Source organism: Platichthys flesus, chromosome 12, assembly GCF_949316205.1.
Source record: "Platichthys flesus chromosome 12, fPlaFle2.1, whole genome shotgun sequence".
NCBI classification, from domain to species: domain Eukaryota; kingdom Metazoa; phylum Chordata; class Actinopteri; order Pleuronectiformes; family Pleuronectidae; genus Platichthys; species Platichthys flesus.
The window spans coordinates 10905209-10924739 of NC_084956.1; the positions used below are offsets into that span (position 1 = coordinate 10905209).

Sequence of the window (19531 nt, forward strand, 5' to 3'; positions counted from 1 at the left end):
GTGGGCCCTCCCTGAGTTGTAAACCCCGAACAGGAAGAGCAGACCCCCTATTAGCAGGTCCCAAATCAGAGGGATCTCCAAGGCCGACGGGGAGAGGAAAGAGAGGGGTGGGAGGAAAAAGGAAAAGTGAAAAAAGAGGCTGCTGAGGTTAAAAATACAAACATCATTGCTCTGTGCTGTGTGTGACATCCCTCCATTATACCTTGTGATGCACTGTTGCATATCAGACTAATTAAACTAGACTAGACAGGTGTCCCTGCCTATGTGCCAATACTTAACAGCTCAGTGGATGTGTGTGTGTGTGTGTGTGAGAGAGAGAGAGAGTGTTATAGAGTATCTGAGCGAAGCAACTCTCTCTCTCTCTCTCTCTTGCTCCCTTTCCACCTCTCTAATTACGCCGACCGAGCCGGCTCTGCCCTTAACCCACAATCTGTGGAGGCATGAAATAAATACACGCTCTCCAACAATAAACAAGTGCCTTTTCAAACGACACAGCACCTCCCCATGCTCACCCCAACCGCCGTCTCTTCAGGCTTTCATAATGCTTTTACTTTCAGAGAGGCGATATAGGAGCATGTAGACACACACACACACACACACACACACAAACACACTGTTTAGAAGATGTGCTGTGTAACTCTTAGGTTGACCCCATTAGATCGAGAATCAAAGGTCATCGTCGCCTCAACCTGAAGGTGACAAAAATTGGACTATAAGCCAAATATGACCTGAACTTGGGTTATAATGCAGAGTGCTTAACGTGCACACCTTCACACATCCACTTAAATCTGATATGCAATGACAGAAACATTTTGACTAAAATCAGACAAAAATCTGTAACTTTTAAGGAATTGCATAAAGCCTGCCTGGGGAGATACGGTCATTTGAGTCAGTGATGTATTTCATTATTTTCTTAAGACTACACTGGCTTCCCTGATTTTATTTGAGTCTTAATTTACCCATTCCTATTTTCAAGTTCCTTCGCTGTAATTATGCATCAAAATGTCTTAACCTGTTCCATTAAAAACTGACTTTTTCTCATGGAATAAGGATTAGTCTTTTAGTTTTATTTTCCTGCCACAGTGAAGCACTTTGTAACATGGTTTTTGAAAAGTGCTCTTTAAATACAGCATTATTAATATTATTGCAGTTTTAAATTGTACTTCATCAACACATTCAAACATAAAAGTTAAAAATCTTCTCAGTGGAGGCAAAGATATCCAGCTCAAGCTTCAAAAACCCTGGATCCTACATATCCCATAATGCATCTCGAAAGCTTCTTTAATTCCACCACCCCTGCTTCCTCTGTGATTGCCCTCTTCCTCCAAACCCTACACATCTTGTCTTTCACTGTAGGCGTTCTGTTGAATTGTTTGTCTTCAGACAAGCTCAGACAACCCTGAAGACATTATGAAAGTTTTTACTTTATACAATTACTTTCACAAACTAGTAATACATTCTAAACAGTAAACTAAACTGTATGTGTGAAATTGGCAGAGTTTCCCTTTAATCGTGCAGCATCTTACTCTCTCACACATTCGCAGGTGGAGTCGGGGCCACAGTTTCTCTATATTCACAATGTCATCTGCGGCACGATGGTTGCTTTTCCCACACGTCCTCAGTTATGTTAGTCATGTCTCCATCTCTCACTGGTCTGCGTTGTCACAGGATCCCTCATCTTTCTTTCATGCCGGCCACACAAGTGTCTTCTTCCAATGATGACAGGGCTACCATAGTCCCCCCGCAGCGACCCGGCCTGCTTTGATTTACTTCTTGGTGGTTTTGAGCATGAGGAATAATTTATGGAAACGTTTTGGTTCCGGAAACTCCTAAAATTATGAATGGTTCCGGAAACACCAAAAAATATAAATTGCATAAACTGCTGACAATGTTTCAAGTGCAATACTGCCATCTTGTGGAAAATAACAAAACTCATTTTATCCACAATTTGTGCGATTATGCATGTATAGACTCAGACATATGTGGTATAGGTAGTTCATTTATTAAATATAAAATACTCTTCTTTGCAGTGCGACAATACAAAATATTTGGGGGATTAACAGGATTGCAGTGCTCTGTTTGATCAGTGTGTACATTATGATTAATTATGCATTTTCCTGACACAGTCTAAAAGTGGGTAATAAGAGTTTTAAAAAGCCTAACAAAGAGCCTGATGGTAAATTAAATTAACCGATGGTGATTTCCAATGCATTTCAAGTCTGCGAAATTAAATAAACTATGCAGCACCAGTCAAATAAGAAACAAGCAAAATATACAAGTGCAGTTGGAAAGTTTGCGGTCCAAATTCCTTTTTCACAAGTTTGAGCCACAAGACAGAGAGTAGTGAGAAAAGCAGAAGTGGAAGCATGTGACCGTTTTTAACGCTGGACTCTACAGCCAGAACTAAGCAGATGAGCGGCCATTATATCACTTAACGTAAAAAACAGACTAGAGGTTCTAGAATAAATTTCCCTCTCCCAAGGTCTGTGGTAAAAAAAGATAAAGAAAAGAAAAACTCTGATATAAATAAAGTAATAAATACTCTCAAAATGCTGTGTGTAGTTTACAGGCAAATGTAGTGTGGATTTAAACCATGTGTCATGGCTGTAAATGTTAAGACACACGCCGAATGTTCGGTCTAGTGTTGAAACTTGTGAAAGAAGGAGGCTGTTTTCAGTGCGGAGCTGTCAGGTGAAGCATTCTTTGGTTCACTGAAATACTGAGAAGGAGGCCATTCGGTCAAAAATACTGATTTTTAAGGTTCAAAACTTCTGTTAATGGATCGTGTAAACACACATGGCCCTTGAAGACACATGCACACGACTGAGTGGTGTTTTTTTTTGTAAGGCACTGTCTCATAGTACACTAGTTTGTCAAAGAAAACACAATTTATGTCAGTCATTGATATAAACAACCTTAAAAAAAACTGACAAATTATGCAGGAGGCTGTGTGGGTGTGTGTCTGTATAAGTCAGAGAGAGCGAGAGAGAGAGAGAGAAATAGCAATCAGACTGGCACTTTTCCTTTGCATAGACAAAAACCACTGTGACGTTTACGATGCAAAAATACCAAGAAAGCACATTGCCAATACTACTGCTGAGATGAATGAAGGTTGTTTTTTTTTGCATCGTGTAAACAGATTGCTGCTTTCTGAAGAGTCGGGGAGAAGTAAAGAACTTGACACTTGACATTTCATACAGTCCTCCACAACAAAAACTAAAGGCCATCCGAAAATTACCACCACCTCTCTGACAGAGTCCCACCTACACGGTGAACACTACAGCCCTCATAAAGACGGTTTGTATTCCACTGGACTGCATGACATTGTCAGGTGTTATTACAAAGGACAATAGGTCCTAAGCAACCCAGCCAAGCAGTGTGTGTATTCAATTGTTCAACTATAGGGGCGCCAGTAAGTAAATAAAGTGACATATACATTTAATTCATGCATTAATACATACAATCCTGCAATCCCTCAAGTTCAGTCTGTGGGTCTTGATGACCAGTAGCCCACTGTCATTTTAACTAAAGGCTACATACCACATAGTGTAGGCACCTCTCGGGATCTCTGATGTTTACTGGCTTAAAGAAAAACCTTGTCAGCCTACGGGAGGCACTGAACTGAGTTGAAGTCATAAGTACGTCTGTTTGCGAGTCTTTGGTCTGGGGGACAATGTGCTGGTACTGGCACAGAGACTGGATGTAAGAAAAGGGAGCCCAAGTATGAACCGCAGACTGATGTGAGCAGTTCTGAATCTCTGATAAACCTAAACTGTAAAAAATTATTCTGGTTCACAGACTTAAGGTTATAATTATGAAGTTACTGTACAATTAAAATTGGGAGGAACACTGCTTCATGACCTAGTGAAAGAAGGAAGGTCACCGGGATCATCGCTGAAGAGCCTTGGCCCTGCAAAATCCATGCCGACTCCTTTTATTGCTTCGTCACATGGCACAGTCTTTACTTTTGTCCAACGAATGCCGGCAGTTTCACTTCCTCCGTCTTTCGTTAGGGGAGGGGGGTGGTGGTGGGGGGGGGGCAGCTGTACCTCTTAGAGAAGGAACAGGTCACTGTGCACCATGAGGAACTACAAGTATGAAGGTTTTCATCTGAAACAAAGACTCAATCAGGGGATTTTGCTGCTACAGTATGGTCTTCGGTTGAAATTAAATCCTTCATACTCCTGGTTCTTAGAGGCACACGTGGGACTATCCCAGCCCTACAGCCCAAGTGCTGACTCATCCATCTGACTCCTCTGGTCCGTTCTGCCACACTTAGTATTTTTTTACCACAAAACCGGATCCAGTCCTGTGGCTCAGTCTATGTTCTCCCAGCTTCCTGCACATTACTGGGGCGGAGAGTAAACAGAGCTCAAGGCTGCCAGGGCTTCCTGTCCTTGCTCTTCTGATCAGGAATGTGTTTGTAGCGGCATTTGTCCCCAAAATGGCAGCCAGTGGTTCTCCAGAAGTAACACTCGTCTCCGTTCACTGGACCACGTCGCCGAGGTCTGGGCAGAGAGGAAGGTTACCCATACAGAGATTAGAGACAAACGCAGAGCCTTATTAAGTATAAAAGAAATGAAAATGAGAGTTTCTACAATGGGGCTGAAGTGCCTCTTACCCAGCAGCAGCTGCTCCGGCCTGCTGTGTTACCGGGAGACAGGTCTTAAGTGGAATGGGGAGGACCCTCTGAGTGCGACGGTCAGGGTAGCGCACCACTAAACGTGTGTTCTCAATACAGTAACCCTGTAATAGGAAGCATACACGCAGCTGTAAACGCTGTAACAACGTTCTTTAAAAAAAGGCACAAGCTCGAGAGGGGGAACCAGGCATAGTCAATGCTCACGTTTAGTTTCTCCATTGCTCGAGACGCCATGTTTGCATTCTTGAAGTTGACGAAGGCACAGAATCTCTCATGCAGCACACGGATACTCTCTATCTCACCATGCCTGCAATGTAAAGCAAACAACTTATCAGACAAGTCGATAAACCCGTTTGTCAAATATTAAACGTCCCCGTTTCTGTTCAGAGACGTAGAACTCTAGTGTTTGCTGAAATGTCTATCAAGTCATTCGATTACTGATCTGATCTCAACTCATAAGTATGAATTATTCTGGGGTCGTACATTTTAAAAAGGTCCCATAAATGTTTTTCCGTTATCTCCGTCGTCACATTTCCTACCCAGAGAGATGGACACGGGCTTCTGAAGGAAGGAGAAAGAGACAGAATGAAACTAAAAACATTACAAAATACATTTAAAAAGTCGAAATACATCAATCGTAGATAATTCCTCAAAAGAACAAGACAAACTGTGTGACAAACTACAAAGACAAATGCGTTAACCAACGTGGACAAAATCTATACCAATAGCTTTGATCGGACAAATAAACAGTCACCTACGTACCCAGGTTGCAGAACTGATGGATCCTGACCCCCAACTGGAAAACAAAGGAGTTTCATCCACACAATATTAAAAAACCTGTATGATCTTAGCATACAGCCTCTTCTATAATAAACTGCTCAGCAGAGTTACAAACAGAAAATACAGGGGTCCTTTTTAAACATAAATGCACAGTGTACTTACCCCCAGCTTCATCCAAACAAGCGATCTGAACTGCCTGCACGGTTGAAAATTTCTCCAGCAGTTGGACACTTTGCATTTCTTCAAAACCAAGATCCTGAGGAAAGAACGGGGAAAAATGTAAGACAAATCATAAAAATACAATCACAGGAATCAAGCTTTAAATCCAAAGGACTTATTTAGCAGATAATCTTGCTTCTAAAAAGTGAAGGTTTGTGTATTTAAAGTACATTCACAGCTAATAATCTTACAGGTAACACGTCTAACATATAGTTTGTGGATGTTTTTACCATCAACTGCAGCACTTTACAGTTAATGAGGTCATTGGCAGCCTCCTCACAGTCTTTGTCCAGTTTTAGCACCTGCTCCATAGCCTTCTCTGCCTCACTGTACCGCTACAAAACACACAAAGACCCACAAAGTCAGCTAGTACAAGCAAACCTTACCACAAAGGCTTTTAGATATAGTTTTAATTACAAGCTGTATCACATGACCACGGTAACCTTTACACACCTTCATGCCCATGAGAGCGCTGCCCTTGCGGAAATGTCCTTTGGGCCAATCTGGAGCCAACTGAAGTGAGCGTTCGGCATCTGCCAGGGCTTGAGGGTACTGCTCCAAGCAGTAGTAGCAATAGGAGCGATTCCCAAAGAACCTGCGTTAGAAAAAAAAAATGCAAAATGATGTTGGTTGTGTCTTTAATTAATAAGGCTAAATCCTTTGCTTCAAACAACTCATGATGTACCTGTTATCCTTTGGATCACATTTGATGGCATCTGTAAACATAATGACTGCTTGTGCATACTGCCCCTCCTGCACCAGCTTTATCCCTTTTTCTGCGAGGAACAAGAGGAAAACGCTTGTACATTATTATCTGGTGAGTCGCCAGCTTGAGGGCTTGTCTGAACGCAGCGCTGCACTCTGACAGTCAGAGATACTTGCGATCAGCAATTTCCACTCCAACGCTTAAATGCTTTTACAAGGCTGGTTATCGATGCTGCTTTTTTTAGAGAGAAAAAAACGTTTCCTACCTGTCAGTGATGCACTTTTCTTGGTCGACGTTGTGTCAGTTCCATTTGTCTGCGAGAGAAATGCTTTTTTCATCAGTTCACGGTCACAGCTGTGCAAATGTGCTTGTTCATTAAGTTCTGGAAATGATATGATAAGGTTTACCTTTCCAATTTAAATGCATAAACTATGTTAATATATTTCCTACTGACAAAAGAATGCATATGGACATATAGCTGGTTGAGTGTTATAGTTTTGTTAAGTGTTTATATTTGTGCCTTTTTTTGGCAGAGATGGTGAAGAAAAGACCAGAAAGTGGGTGAGAGTCGGGGAATGACACGCCCTTTGGGACCATTAGTCTGCTGCCCTTTGGATTAGCCTGATTCAAGACACTAGGGACAGAGGTCTAAGCTTCATGCTACAGCTGTGAAATAGTAGTTATTGTGCTTTCATGGTCCAAGGTCCAAGGTCCACTTAGCCACACATCGGACTTTAGAGCTGCCAGACGAAAACAATGATGCAACCAGGGACAGACCGAAGAGTTTCAGGCCAGATATTTGAGATCGTCCTGACGTAAACAATCATAAACACCATTATACCCACGAGCTGAATTTATGTGTTGAGATAATGGGGGTTAGAATAATTACATTTGGCCACTGTGTTGACTTTTGAGGAAAGTTATCGAGAATTAAATATAGAATACAAAATGATGTGAGGGACGAACAAATAAGACAAATTATGATCAATTAGAAAGAATATTTCTTGACCATTTGACCTATTTCATGTAATAACAGGAGAAAGTAAAGGATGCAGTCATTGAAACCCGATGTAGGATAGGACTGTGCTTCCTCTTGTTCTCTCACTCTGAACAATTGTTGTCATTTGACTGCTTTCTAGTAATAACTCTTAATTTATTTGACTGCTCAACACCAGTGGATGATTATGATTATTGATGGCTATTATCAGAGGTCTGTCAGCTCCCTCCTGCTCAACTGCTGATAAAAACAACCCTCATGCCACTGGGAGATGGAAAGGTATGTCAGGACCTCGAGCTTTTCCTTCTCATTTTGCATTAGCATTCATTCACCTCTCTCCTGGCCTCGTTCTCCTTATTTTCTTTGGACTTGCGACTTGATCCTTTGGGTTTGATATGGCTAGCAGCGTTAGCAAAGAAGGCACAGCTCACGTCCCATTCAGGCTCCTGTGGGAGAGAAGGAAACGGTCATTGGAGTTCAGTGATGTGTCATCCAGGACTCTACGCAAACTGGTGTTTTGGAGTTGAGCGCCAATGGCCAATAACTAAAATGATGGCAACAGAGGAGATATAGATACATAACACTCCAGTACAGTGGGCCTACCTCTTCAGTGGGTCTGCCGTGGCTCTTCTCATGTGCTTTGATTCCTGGTGGAGGGATGACTGGAGCGGTTGCACTTTTCAGCATGGCAGACGACTTTGCCTCCTTCTTCTCCTCTTTTTGCTCTCTAGGTTTCTCCTCCTCAGCCCCAACCTCTGCCTCTGACTCGCTCTCGTCCAGTTCAGACTCTGCACCTCCCTCCTCGTCGTCGTCATCCTGGCAAATCGGAGAATATTATTATACATATGTATTGTGTATAACAGTAAAGGCTGAGTGTATTCCCAGGATAATAATGGGACTGTTACCTGCTCAGCATTCTCGTCTTGCTTAACCTGCTCCTGCTTCTTACGTTTTCGACGGCGCTGTAACAAGATGCAGTACTTCACATATCACCCATCATATGCAGCAAAATAGACTTCACTTCTTAAATATGGCGACAAATGTGTATCTTTAAAGGGTGTGAGGAATCGTTCCCTAACCTTCCTCTTTGCTTTGCGTCGCTCTGCCTTCCGTCTGACCTTCTCCTCTTCGCTCAAATCTTCCTCTCCATTTAGGGCATCCTAAACAAACACACACGGGGAATTCAGCTTTGCAAGTTGTACCTTCACCCTTGCAGTCCTGACATGGCCCTGTCAGTCTGAGACTATTTGATTACCTGTGACAAAGTGGCATCATCCCTTGCGTCAGGGGTTGCTGCTCCACAGTCCATCGGCGTTTCCTGCTGCTGGACTGGGGGGCCTGTTGGGAAATACACAGCACATTAACTCCTCTGAGCCTGATTACACTGTTTTCTGCTGACGTTAGTGTTTCCTAAAGTACAAAACGACTTAATGTGACTCTATAGCTGTGTTATATTGAAACGGCATTTAGAAGAAATCTCTCCAGCAAGTCAGTATGTATGCTGGTTCTGCTCCATCAAATTGTAATGTGTAAGAGGCATTTGTTCTTCTGCTCCGCAACGCTGCTCGAACAGCTCGTCTCAAATTTAATTTCAGTACCCTGCCCATAAAAGGGGAATTACGCTCCGACCTGACGCTTGATGCATATAGAAGATGAAATGGAAAGCATTTGATCTCATGAAACTTCTCTTTGCATTTAATGTAAGTGTTTAACTTGATCTTCAATATGATTTGCAATAACATGGGCCTTTGGGATGTCAGTAAAGTGACATGGCCGACAGGCATGCAGTCCTGCAAGTGTAACAACCTGACAACCAGAAAAACTATTGACTATGTCAATAAACCATGTTGCTCCTTCCTTCTTGCAAGTCAAAACACTGTCACAGTCGATAGGGAAACTAATATATAACAGACATTGAGTGGCTTGTTTAAAACAGAAGCAGGAAGAGTCTAAAACATGCACACAAAACAGAAAACTGTTCAATGAGAGAGAGAAAAAGAGGGAGAGATGTTTAATCTCACTTTTCCACTGCCACAGGCCCCATGTTCAACTCACAGCTGACTCGGGTAGTGCTGTTTGAGAACACCATATCTTTTCTTAGAAACTGGTCAGAAAAAAAAAAACATAGACAACAACTACTGCCCTGGATATCAGTGTGTGAGTGTGTGCATGTGTGCATGCTTGTGTGTTGGGGGGCTGGGGGGGGGGGGGCATTGGTCAGATAAAACCCTGTAGCTGATTTAGGCCCAGTAGCAGCAAACAAACCTCAAGACAATGGGAAACATATCACTTTCCCAAAAAAATTCCACAGTAGAGACATGTTTAAAACTGGTTTGTGACTCATGCTGTGCCATCATGAGGCAATGGTGGTAATGTTTGTGATTCTACTACAGCTCATTGCAGTTTTCCTCTGGATGTTTAAGCCCAATGCATTGAATATACATCATTTCTTGCAGGGAAATGTGCACAAGCTCACAAGGTCATTTTGACAGTACCAACACATGTACTAAAATAAGATTAGATACATTGGATCAAATATGTACTTTTAGTCCATGTTTTTCACATCTGTCAAATTAAGACAAAATGAGTTGGTGTTTAAAAATATACACAAAAGGTGGAGGGAGTTTCAGCTGTCTGTGTCGTCAACAACAACAACAATAACAACAACAACAACAACAACAACTGTCGAAGAACACACTCCATCCCGTTCGCTGAATCAAGCTTTTGGTCAAAATCTTCACTATCATGGAATGTTCTACTAACAAATACACATTCCAGAATCTATGGACAGCAGCTACAATGGAGTCTCTGTTTCTCCTCTTCAAGGAGGCTGCCCAGATTAGCGTTCGGTTGAAAGGTGAGCTCTTTCCCCAGGAATGCAAAAACTACAGTGCATCATCACCATCATCACTGACTGGAGCTTTTTAAAACAGGAAATCAGCCTCACGGTTTCTATTCTCTCTTCTACAGAGTTGTGCAGAGCGAGATGGAGAACATGACGTAACCGTTTAAGCAATCACTACAAGCTCATGTCAGGGGCTTTATGTGATTTTTGAAACAAACTCTTAAAGACAGGCGTTTGCACAACATTAAAAGTAGTAATCAGAGGAGTAAACCATGTGCTTCTACAAAAAAGAGCCGAAGGGTCTGTAGGAAGTTTAGATGGCAGGGAAAAGTTGTGAAATGACAACTCTCTGTCACAAAATGCCACAAAGCGGAGGGAAAATACTCAGTTTTCACTCTGATGTGAGTACGCCTGGACCGAGTATTGTAGCAGAATACTCTCAAACACATAGATTAGGTGAGATACGAGGCGTTGTGTGTGATGCTGAGCTGCCTCTGATGTGGTTGTGTCTGTGTATACATAGGTAAACTACAGCCTGCACTGCTGCCTGTGTCAGTGGGAAACTAAACACACATGGAGAACCAAGAAGAGGAACTATGAACATTAAACACACACACAACTTGTAAACACACGCACACACGTAGTCAATCACACATCTCTGGATTGACACTCAACAATCATATACCTCTGCACCACGTAAACTGGTGGACAGGGCTCCAGGGCTTTTACCAACTATTTGAGGCAATGTTGTCATACCAATATGTAGCAGGGGAGACACTTCTAGGCATCCGTTAGTTCGGGGGCCTTTGTACACACATCTCCTGCTACACAATTGTATTATTACACGTATTAGTTTGTTATTACTTGCTTCGTGTGTTCACGTGTTGACTATGTGGCATTATAACAACTTAATGGAGCCAACTGCCAAAGAATTCGAGAGCGGTGGAAGCCAGGGTGTAACTGGCAGGAGGGGGAACTCTCATTGTTTTACCAAGGAATCGACTCAGCGGCAAAAAACAGCCACAGACGAGCCATTCGCCCAAAACGCAGCGTTGCGTGTCCACCACAGTTTCGATTGTCACCCGCGTTTCGTTATCACTTCGTGTGGTCGTTTTAAACTCGAGAGCGACTTTAGAAAAAAGTTTTTGAAAAGTGGGACGTTGCTTACCGCTCCCGAGTCCCAAGAGCCTGCAGATATCTCTGGTGAACTTCATGAGCGCAACCATCCAGCATTATCGTCTCATGTGTCGCGCCCAAAAAATAGTCACACGAATTTTCTGTACGCGGTTCGTCCGGACACGTTTGTTTCGATCGGGACAATCGGTATCGAATCTGCGGGACTCTTTGGTTTAGTCCACTTCCGGAACGTCAAACGGCTGGTCCACCCTGAGCTGCGTCTTAAAGGGACAGTACACCCTCATCCAGAACATTTTCAATAAGAGTAATAACCATAACAATAACAATAACAATAATATGAATAATAATAATAGCAATAATCATCAGGATTTTATTCCAATATTATTATCACAGAGCTGCATCAGTAGTTTACACATCTTCCGCCGCAAACTAATACCGACTCTGCAGACTATACCTTGAATACAATTTTGAAACAATTTAGTAGCAATTAAATGCCACTTACTTATAACACTTTGTAGAAATTCCTCTTTCTTGATTCTTGTTGTTCTGGGTTTGTACCCTCATGGTTGAATGCACTTATTGTAAGTACCTTTGTATAAAAGCGTCAGCTAAATGACATGTAATATAATGTAATGTACACCCTTATCCATTACTGACCCTTCTGACAGGTCATTCTCACATTAAATATCAATACTCCTAACATCTAATTAAATGTTATAACAGCATTAACATAATAATAATCATAATAATTAGGATTTGAAGCCAATATTAATGCCACAGAGCTGCACTAACAAAAAATAAGGTGTTGATACAAATACTTTTAATCATGAATTTAATATTATAACATTACAACTACTTCCACAACTAGTACTGCTAATAATAATAATGAGGATTTAATGATGTTGTTAATATCGCACAACTGCGTCTTAAAGGGACAGTACACGCCCATGCATTAATTAGTGGCTCAGCACTTATCATAGTGAATAACAAAAGATGAGGTGTAGATAGAAATACATACCTTTAATCTCTAATTAAGTTACTTCCTGCATCAGTCACGCAGTGCTGGACCACGCCCAGTAACCACTCATTATGGTCCATACCATCAAGTGGAGACCACACAGGGAAATTTATGTAAACCGTTAGTTGTAAAACGAGTCTACCTCCTTTCTTAGTAGTTGGTGCGATCACTATCACTACATACAGACTGATAGATCTGTTCAGTTCAGAAACACTCTGGTTTTTCTCCAGGTCGTATACATCTTTCACCTTTGCAAAAGTTTAAGCCATCAAAATAATCTTTGACCACTGACACTGGCCTTCGAGCAATTAATTATTTGCTTAATGCATCCTTTGAAGTGTTAATTTATATAAAGCCTGGCTGGAGTTAAATAGTAAGTCACAAACAAGTGTTATTCTTTCAGCCTAAAGGGATAGATCACCCATAAATGAAAATTCCTTCGTTATCTATTGACCCCTATGCCGATGCAGGGGTGGGTGAGGTGTTGGAGTCTACAGGACATTTGTGGAGTTTCAGGGGTAAACGGTGTAGCAGCCGAATCCAATACAAATACGTAATAAAATAACAACAAAAACATAACATGCCCCCGTACTGCTTGTGAGGTTTCATCAAAGGGTCCACAATCTCCGACATTCATATTCGACTCGAACGTGTTTTAAGTCCACCAGAAGTGGCTAAGATAGATTACTTTATTCATCCTGATCATGGATCAGTCCATTCAAATGGACTGATCAAAGTCACTCCAAATTCAGAGTGAATACGTTTTTTCAAGGGAATTTAGACACATTTGCTTGCAATCATTTGAATTTATTTGACAAAGTTTATAAAAGGCTTTGTTAACACTTTTATTATGATTTCAAGAATTAGTTATTCTCAAAGACACTTGGGTGATTTTGTGCTTGATCAGTTACATGGCATCAGACCAGGGGGATTGTGTTTTAGTATTGCACTAATGTTAAATATCAGGAGAGTTACTAGTATAAAGAGTGTAAAATTCACAGGATGCAGATATAAAAAAGAGGTTGACGTTGTTGAAGGGACCAGGCACTGACGCTGTCGGGCGTTTCAGTGACGTTTCAGGTCAGCGATGACAGTGAGCGCTGCGTTCCATCCGGGGGAGCCCATCACACCTCCACCTAGAGAAGCGTTAAACAGACAGAATGAGAATTAATCAACCTAGCTCTGCGTAGACAAATCTGAAGCAGCTTACTCAACCACCTGACACCACCCACTGATTTCATCCCTTTATCATCGGCAGTGAGGATAAGATTTGAACGGAATGGTCAAGGTTTATTGACTTCTAACACAAGACAACAAATCAGAACCACATAATTGAGAACAAGCAAAGCAAACCTGGATGACAGCCACTGCCACACAGATACAGCCCTTTTATTGGTGACCGATAGTCTGAGAGAAAGGGAAAAGGTCGAGCTAGGTAGAGCTGGTCCAGGGACATTGATCCATGAAAGATATTCTGTAAAGAAGAAACAGAAATATTAACTTTTCTTTCTTATCTCCTTTTACAGTGCTTTTTATTATTATGAGAAAGAGACTGTGCCACTTCCCAAGTTCTCAGAAATAGACGCAAACACCACTGGGGAGTTAGTGTCACTTTACACAGTTGATGTGAACTTTGATTCCTACTAATGTGTTAAAAACTATCCATAACCATTAACAGTGTATACAGTGCAACACGTCTGTGCCTGAGTGGAGATTGGCAGACAGAACACTGCAGAGGACTCGGATTACTTCCTCATCCACTAAACAGTTGGTTGCGTTGAACAAATAAGCTGCATTTCAACGTTTACATTCTGCTGCTCAGTTCTACAATATGTAAATTTGGTGTATACCCCTCCAGTCAGCCCAAAGATCCTCTCCAGGTCCGGCGGAGTCAAGATGTCTCTTCCCACAACAGACTTTTTGAACCCTGGGGCATACTGCTCCACCCAGTCAAATGCTGGAAGGAAACAAAAACACATACTTTATCAGATCAGTCATGAAACATCATGAAAGAGTCATTTTAACACTTTTTGCTGGTTATTGGAAAATAATTGTGATCATTTAAAAAGGTTTATGCCTGTAAGTGATAGTTTTCCTTAAAAAATGAAAAACATGTGTTTAAGTTCAGCTTTAGGGAGAAAATGCTAGAACTTGTGCACTTAAGTAATTATAAAATGTAGCAGAAATGCATAACTTCAGCCCTTGGAGCTATAAGAATTCCTGGAGGAATTTTTTTAATGTCTAACCTGTGTCGCCGAAGGCGTCTCTGTCCTGGTCAGTCCACTCTCTGCCTTCTATGTGGTAGGGGGTGAACTGGGTGAACAGGGACACAACGTGGCAGCCAGGGGGAGCCAGAGTAGGATCAAGCACTGAGGGGATGGTCATCTCCAGCATGGGTCTGCAAGACGAGGGGAGCACGATGGGCGGATGGTGGAAAGAAGAAGAAGGATGAGATGTTGAGGAAAATATGGGAAATGAGGAGATAATATATATACATTTTAAAATGTAAGAAAAAAATACTAAATATTCAAGCTTGTGATGTAAATATGTGATGCCTGATATGAAACGGTCAGCAATCTGCAAACAAACTTTATTAACTGACATACAGACACTTCAAGAAAAAGATGAAGACCTTCGTCCTATCACCCCAGTTGTAGCATCACTGGCCGAGCATTACATTTGGATTGCATTTATCTCACCTACTTTAATAAATGATACACCTCTCCATTTGTGCCGGACACTGTCTCTTCTTATAAATATTGTAAACATTGTTATTTAGTTGATGTGACATCTATTGGAATTCTATCCGATCGCTCACTTACAGCTTTCTCTGAGGTTTCTACAGTTTTTTTTGGTAGTTTTTTCTTACTCTTGTTGAGGGTTAAAGACAGAGGTTGTGACACCTTGTTAAACCGTATAAGGCTAATTGTGACATTCAAATACAACATGATTGATGGTTAGCTGGTTGGTTAGTTGGTTGGTTGGCTGTTTGGTTGCTTTTAGTCCAACCAGGCCCCTAAGGTTAGCTATTCAAATTCAAAAATGTAGTATTACTCTTTATGCTTTGCTGGACTATGGTAGAGATATACTGTATGTACCTCGATGAGGGACGTCCATTCAGGGCCTCTTTGTATGCCGTCTCTAGCAACTCTACACTTTCACAGTTCAGATGAATGGAGCACTGATGGTGGGGTCCGGGTTTACCATCTGGTGTAGGAGATGCTAAGAAGTTTGGTAGTTTGTCCACAGCCACTGCAAAGCACAAATTACACAGTATCAGTGTTCATTCTAACGTATCTCCACCTTGAATTAGGATCGGGTGAATTCATGCAGCATGTTGTGCTTCAACTGCTCCATTCCTTCACCCTAAAGCTAAGCTAATTCCCTCGAAACAGAAAAGACTATGATTATGTTTAAGAAGCAATGCGCTGCGAAGGATCAGATCTAAAGCCCTGAAGCTCAGGCTCTAATGTAATTAACAAGCCACAGCTCCAAATCGCAGCACACTGTTTTTTTTCGGGCTTTACAATTTCATACACTTTGATACTTCATGATCGAGGCAGTGACCTGATCTTACGCTGCAATAATCCTACTACTATAGGTGGGGAGTGGTTTGTGTGTGTGTGTTCATCCGTTTGCATGTCCAGCTACTCCTCCAAAACCAATTTCCGCTCCACTAACTTTGATTTTAAATATATACTCTTCCATTCTTGCTTTTTTACTTTCCAAACTTTTATTTTGAAATCTGATCTTTTACATTAAATCAATATATGTACTAACATGTACCTCTGGAAATATAACAAAACATTTTTAACATCCACAAAATACTACTTGAAAATTTTCTTTACAGTATTTGTGGGGTGGAGTTACATATTTACCATTGATCTTGGTGACAGGCGACGTGTAGTCTATCTGGTTGACGGCTTTGATAAACTCTGGAGAAAGTGCAGCCTACAATAAAAAACAGGAAGTCAGAATGAAGTTATTTATATTACATTGTGGCATGGTTAGGTGTGTTGTTTATTATTCTCCGTTACCTGTGGCGTGAGGTTTTTGAAGGTGACATATGGTGTCGCGTTTGATAAAACTACTTTACTGGAGATCTCTGTGCCATCTTTTAGCACCACCCCTCTGGCAGCACCATCCGAACCAACAAGGACCTGCTCTACATCCTGCAAAAATGTAGACGTGTATGCATAAATGTACAATATACAATATAATGTATATTAAGGCACAAAATTAACAGCAACAATTCAAGAGTACCTTCTCTGTGAAAATGTCCACTCCATAGGATTGAGCAGCGCTGGCAATGGCTTGAGACACGCCTCCCATTCCTCCCTCCACATAACCCCATGCTCCTTTTTCCTTCTCCAGCTCTCCCATCACATGGTGTAAAAGCACATACCTTCAAGGAAAGACCATACAATTCACCTTTTTAGAGGTCATTGTTGAGTTCTTTGCAGATAATTCTGAGTGTATGTGTATATGTGTGTGTGCATGTGTGTGTGTGTGTGTGTGTGTGTGTGTGTGTGAAACAGGGTGCCTTCAAATGTGTCTCACCCACTACCAGGATTACTTGGACTGGTCATGGCTCCGATCACAGCATCAGTAGCCAGTGTCGCTCTCAGTGGCTCCGAGTCAAACCACCGATTGAGAATCTATGACACAAAACAGGAGTTAGTAATAATACAGCAAATAGAAAATGGGGAAAAAAATGCTGCATTTTCCGTTAACTTATAACAAACCTTCATTATTGGTGCGGTTATAATCTCATACATGTCCGGAATATTTTTGCCCAGTTTCAGACCTATAAAACATGACTCACAAAATTGGCATATCGTAAATTTTGTTTTTATTCTAGCATCACGAATATAAAAGTGAATTGCACAAGCATGCATCCACCTACACACCACAATTGACAAGAGGCATCAGTGTTTTTGCAGCAGCCAGCCTCTTCCTCAGGGATCCAGAGGTGAGCTCTGGAATGTTGACAGGAGGAGCATCCAAGAGAGGCTGGACGGCTCCTGCTAGCTTCTCGAGGTGTGCAACAAATTCTGGGAAAGCCTGGTACATGTTGAAGAATAAGTAAAGAGGATGAGTCCGTGTCACATCATAGTACTGTAACACGGGTTGTAAATACTGTCAACCATTTGCTCAGGCTGTCATAACGCTTATCACCTTAGCATCCTTCTGTGAGAACTTGCCTATCTCCCTCTGATTCATGGCCATGTCTGAGCCCAGGATGAGAGACCTCGGTGGAGCACCGTTCACCCCCTCCTCCAACATGGGGGTGAAGGCATGTGGGTCTCTCATATACACCTTTAGCCCATGTTTCTGAAAAGAAATATACAAAGATGAAAACAATTGTTTTTACATTGTATTATTGTTATTATGGTCATTATCTGTGTTTACCTTGAGCTCCAGGTCTCTGTATATGTGTGGTCGTAACAAACTGAGCAAATAGGAACATCTGGAGAAGTGGTAACCTGCACACAGGAGTGATGTATGAAGAATGTATGAAGCTACAAATACATGAACATTTTAGAAATAAAGAACAGTGTATTACCCACACCACTCATTTGATGTGTTTATACATCTTCTACAATTAAAGGGTCAGTTCACCCAAATTACCGAACATTTCTTAGCTTACTTCTATGGCTATCGAGCTTTGCTAACAGTTTGGGGTTTGTTTGTGTTTGTTACACTGGATATTCCAAATAACACTATCTGTTAATTATAAGTAGGTACTGAGATCATATGAGAGGTAAACAATCAGCAAATAGTTGTTTTTTTGTTTGTTTACTGTTAATTTTGGGTGAACCTGTATGACAGCCAGATATTCTGCAGCCAGAGGAATATCCTACCAGGGAAGATCTCCTCTGACACAGCTGCTCCTCCCAGCACATATCTGCGCTCCAACACAGCAGTCTTTACACCTCCTTTCTGAAGATAGGCAGCCTAAACGCACAAACACACACACACACGTCACCTTTGCCCTGTTTCTAAACCATATAATGTACTGGAACTTATTGACAAGTGTTGGGAAACATTTGCTTGAACTCACTGCAACCAGTCCGTTGTGTCCTGCAAGAAAATATAAGAAATGTCACACAATGTTTAAAAAACATGTTAATTCTCAAATTTTGCATGAAAGTGAAAGTTATGCATAATTATGGTGTCATATGTTACCATGGTGATTGATGGAGGAAGAGGGAAACTATTTGGGATTTTACAAAAGGTCCTTATTCCATCACTACGGGGTAAGTATGACCCCATGAACGTGTCAGAAGTCGGGAGGTGTTCTGTATCACCTTTAAATCTGGCCACCAACAAACTGCAAAACTACAATATATTTGTGGGGTGGGCTGCTAAATGTATGGCACATCTGTTTGTTTGCTTTACAAACTTCATCACTGGACATTTGATTAAGTCTTCATGGCTCCACCTGTCAAACTGTTGAAAGTCTTATTGGAAGAGAGGTGTCAAGTGTACAAGTGTTACATCAGTTAGTTTTTTTTTTATAGAATTCGAGACACAAAAAAAATGTTTTGTTCTCTGTAGTTAAACAAAATGACAACAAAATGTGTTTGTTGTCATCTCTTTGCCGACTGTAATCTAAATCTCCCATCTTTTTACATTTAGTTACAGGGAAACTACAGGTGTGTGGAATGTAATCTAAACTACTGTTGGATTCAACTTTGTCACACTAATCCCAGGATAAAGTGTGCAGGATAGAGTTGCCAGAAAATGACTTGAAAAAATCCAGATTACATCTCAGTGGGACATTCTCACCCTGTAATTAAAGATAGTTAATTTGTAAAATCCCTTATTCCACAAATGCGTCTATAGTTCCTCAGGCACTATAGATTGTATTTTGTTACCTATACTGTTGCTGGTGCTGTGTTAGTCCAAGAGTTTACGCAGTAATTCTGGAGCAATCACGCTGTGAATTGCGAACAGTGGTCGAAAGCGTTACCACAAATGCTTACTCGTACTTTTGCAAACGTTTTCAGAACTTTTGCACAAAGCTCTTCTGCAGGAAACAGCAGCAGCAGCAGCAGCAACATGACTTTTAAAGACAGACTCCGCAGCGCTCACCTCCTCCGATGATCAGTGCGTCATACTGGGACTTTAACGCGGTACCAGTGGACCTGGACCTGCATGTGGACCGAGTCACTGTCCCTGCA

The 19531-nt window shown here is 41.4% G+C and overlaps 2 protein-coding genes across 2 annotated transcripts in view; both read right to left on the minus strand.

The window, feature by feature from the left end:
* Window positions 1–1983: 1983 nt before the first annotated feature.
* Window positions 1984–11537, minus strand: zgc:123010 (uncharacterized protein LOC641500 homolog). Its single transcript, XM_062400904.1, has 16 exons — window positions 11358–11537; window positions 8600–8682; window positions 8424–8504; window positions 8250–8306; window positions 7948–8160; window positions 7677–7790; window positions 6613–6661; window positions 6327–6417; window positions 6095–6236; window positions 5872–5976; window positions 5585–5678; window positions 5405–5438; window positions 5126–5203; window positions 4847–4949; window positions 4622–4746; window positions 1984–4508 (listed from the first exon to the last, which is right to left on the minus strand). Exons 1-16 carry the CDS (start codon window positions 11413–11415, stop codon window positions 4373–4375), a joined length of 1563 nt encoding a protein of 520 aa, XP_062256888.1. The 5' UTR covers window positions 11416–11537; the 3' UTR covers window positions 1984–4372.
* Window positions 11538–13130: 1593 nt separating this feature from the next.
* pyroxd2 (pyridine nucleotide-disulphide oxidoreductase domain 2) overlaps window positions 13131–19531 on the minus strand; it is a 6497-nt gene continuing 96 nt past the window's right edge. The window contains exons 1-16 of the mRNA XM_062401613.1: window positions 19443–19531; window positions 18409–18428; window positions 18209–18302; window positions 17757–17830; window positions 17523–17678; window positions 17255–17408; window positions 17090–17151; window positions 16905–17002; window positions 16608–16749; window positions 16382–16516; window positions 16223–16295; window positions 15443–15596; window positions 14591–14742; window positions 14195–14301; window positions 13698–13818; window positions 13131–13480 (exon numbers count right to left, since the gene is read on the minus strand). The exon at window positions 19443–19531 is cut by the window's right edge and continues 96 nt beyond it. Of these exons, the coding sequence (XP_062257597.1) occupies window positions 13410–13480; window positions 13698–13818; window positions 14195–14301; window positions 14591–14742; window positions 15443–15596; window positions 16223–16295; window positions 16382–16516; window positions 16608–16749; window positions 16905–17002; window positions 17090–17151; window positions 17255–17408; window positions 17523–17678; window positions 17757–17830; window positions 18209–18302; window positions 18409–18428; window positions 19443–19531 (1702 nt within the window). The 3' untranslated portion in view covers window positions 13131–13409. The remainder of the gene's footprint in view (window positions 13481–13697; window positions 13819–14194; window positions 14302–14590; window positions 14743–15442; window positions 15597–16222; window positions 16296–16381; window positions 16517–16607; window positions 16750–16904; window positions 17003–17089; window positions 17152–17254; window positions 17409–17522; window positions 17679–17756; window positions 17831–18208; window positions 18303–18408; window positions 18429–19442) is intronic.

What these genes read in the sequence shown, in the direction of transcription:
- zgc:123010 (XM_062400904.1), bottom strand. Translation starts at nt 11,415, where the DNA reads ATGGTTGCGCTCATGAAGTTCACCAGAGATATCTGCAGGCTCTTGGGA. An exon ending in AGAACGAGGCCAGGAGAGAG is followed by an intron (nt 6,662 to 7,676) that starts GTGAATGAATGC and finishes TTTCTCTCGCAG; the next exon opens with ACAAATGGAACTGACACAAC. An exon ending in TGTGATCCAAAGGATAACAG is followed by an intron (nt 6,237 to 6,326) that starts GTACATCATGAG and finishes TTTCTAACGCAG; the next exon opens with GTTCTTTGGGAATCGCTCCT.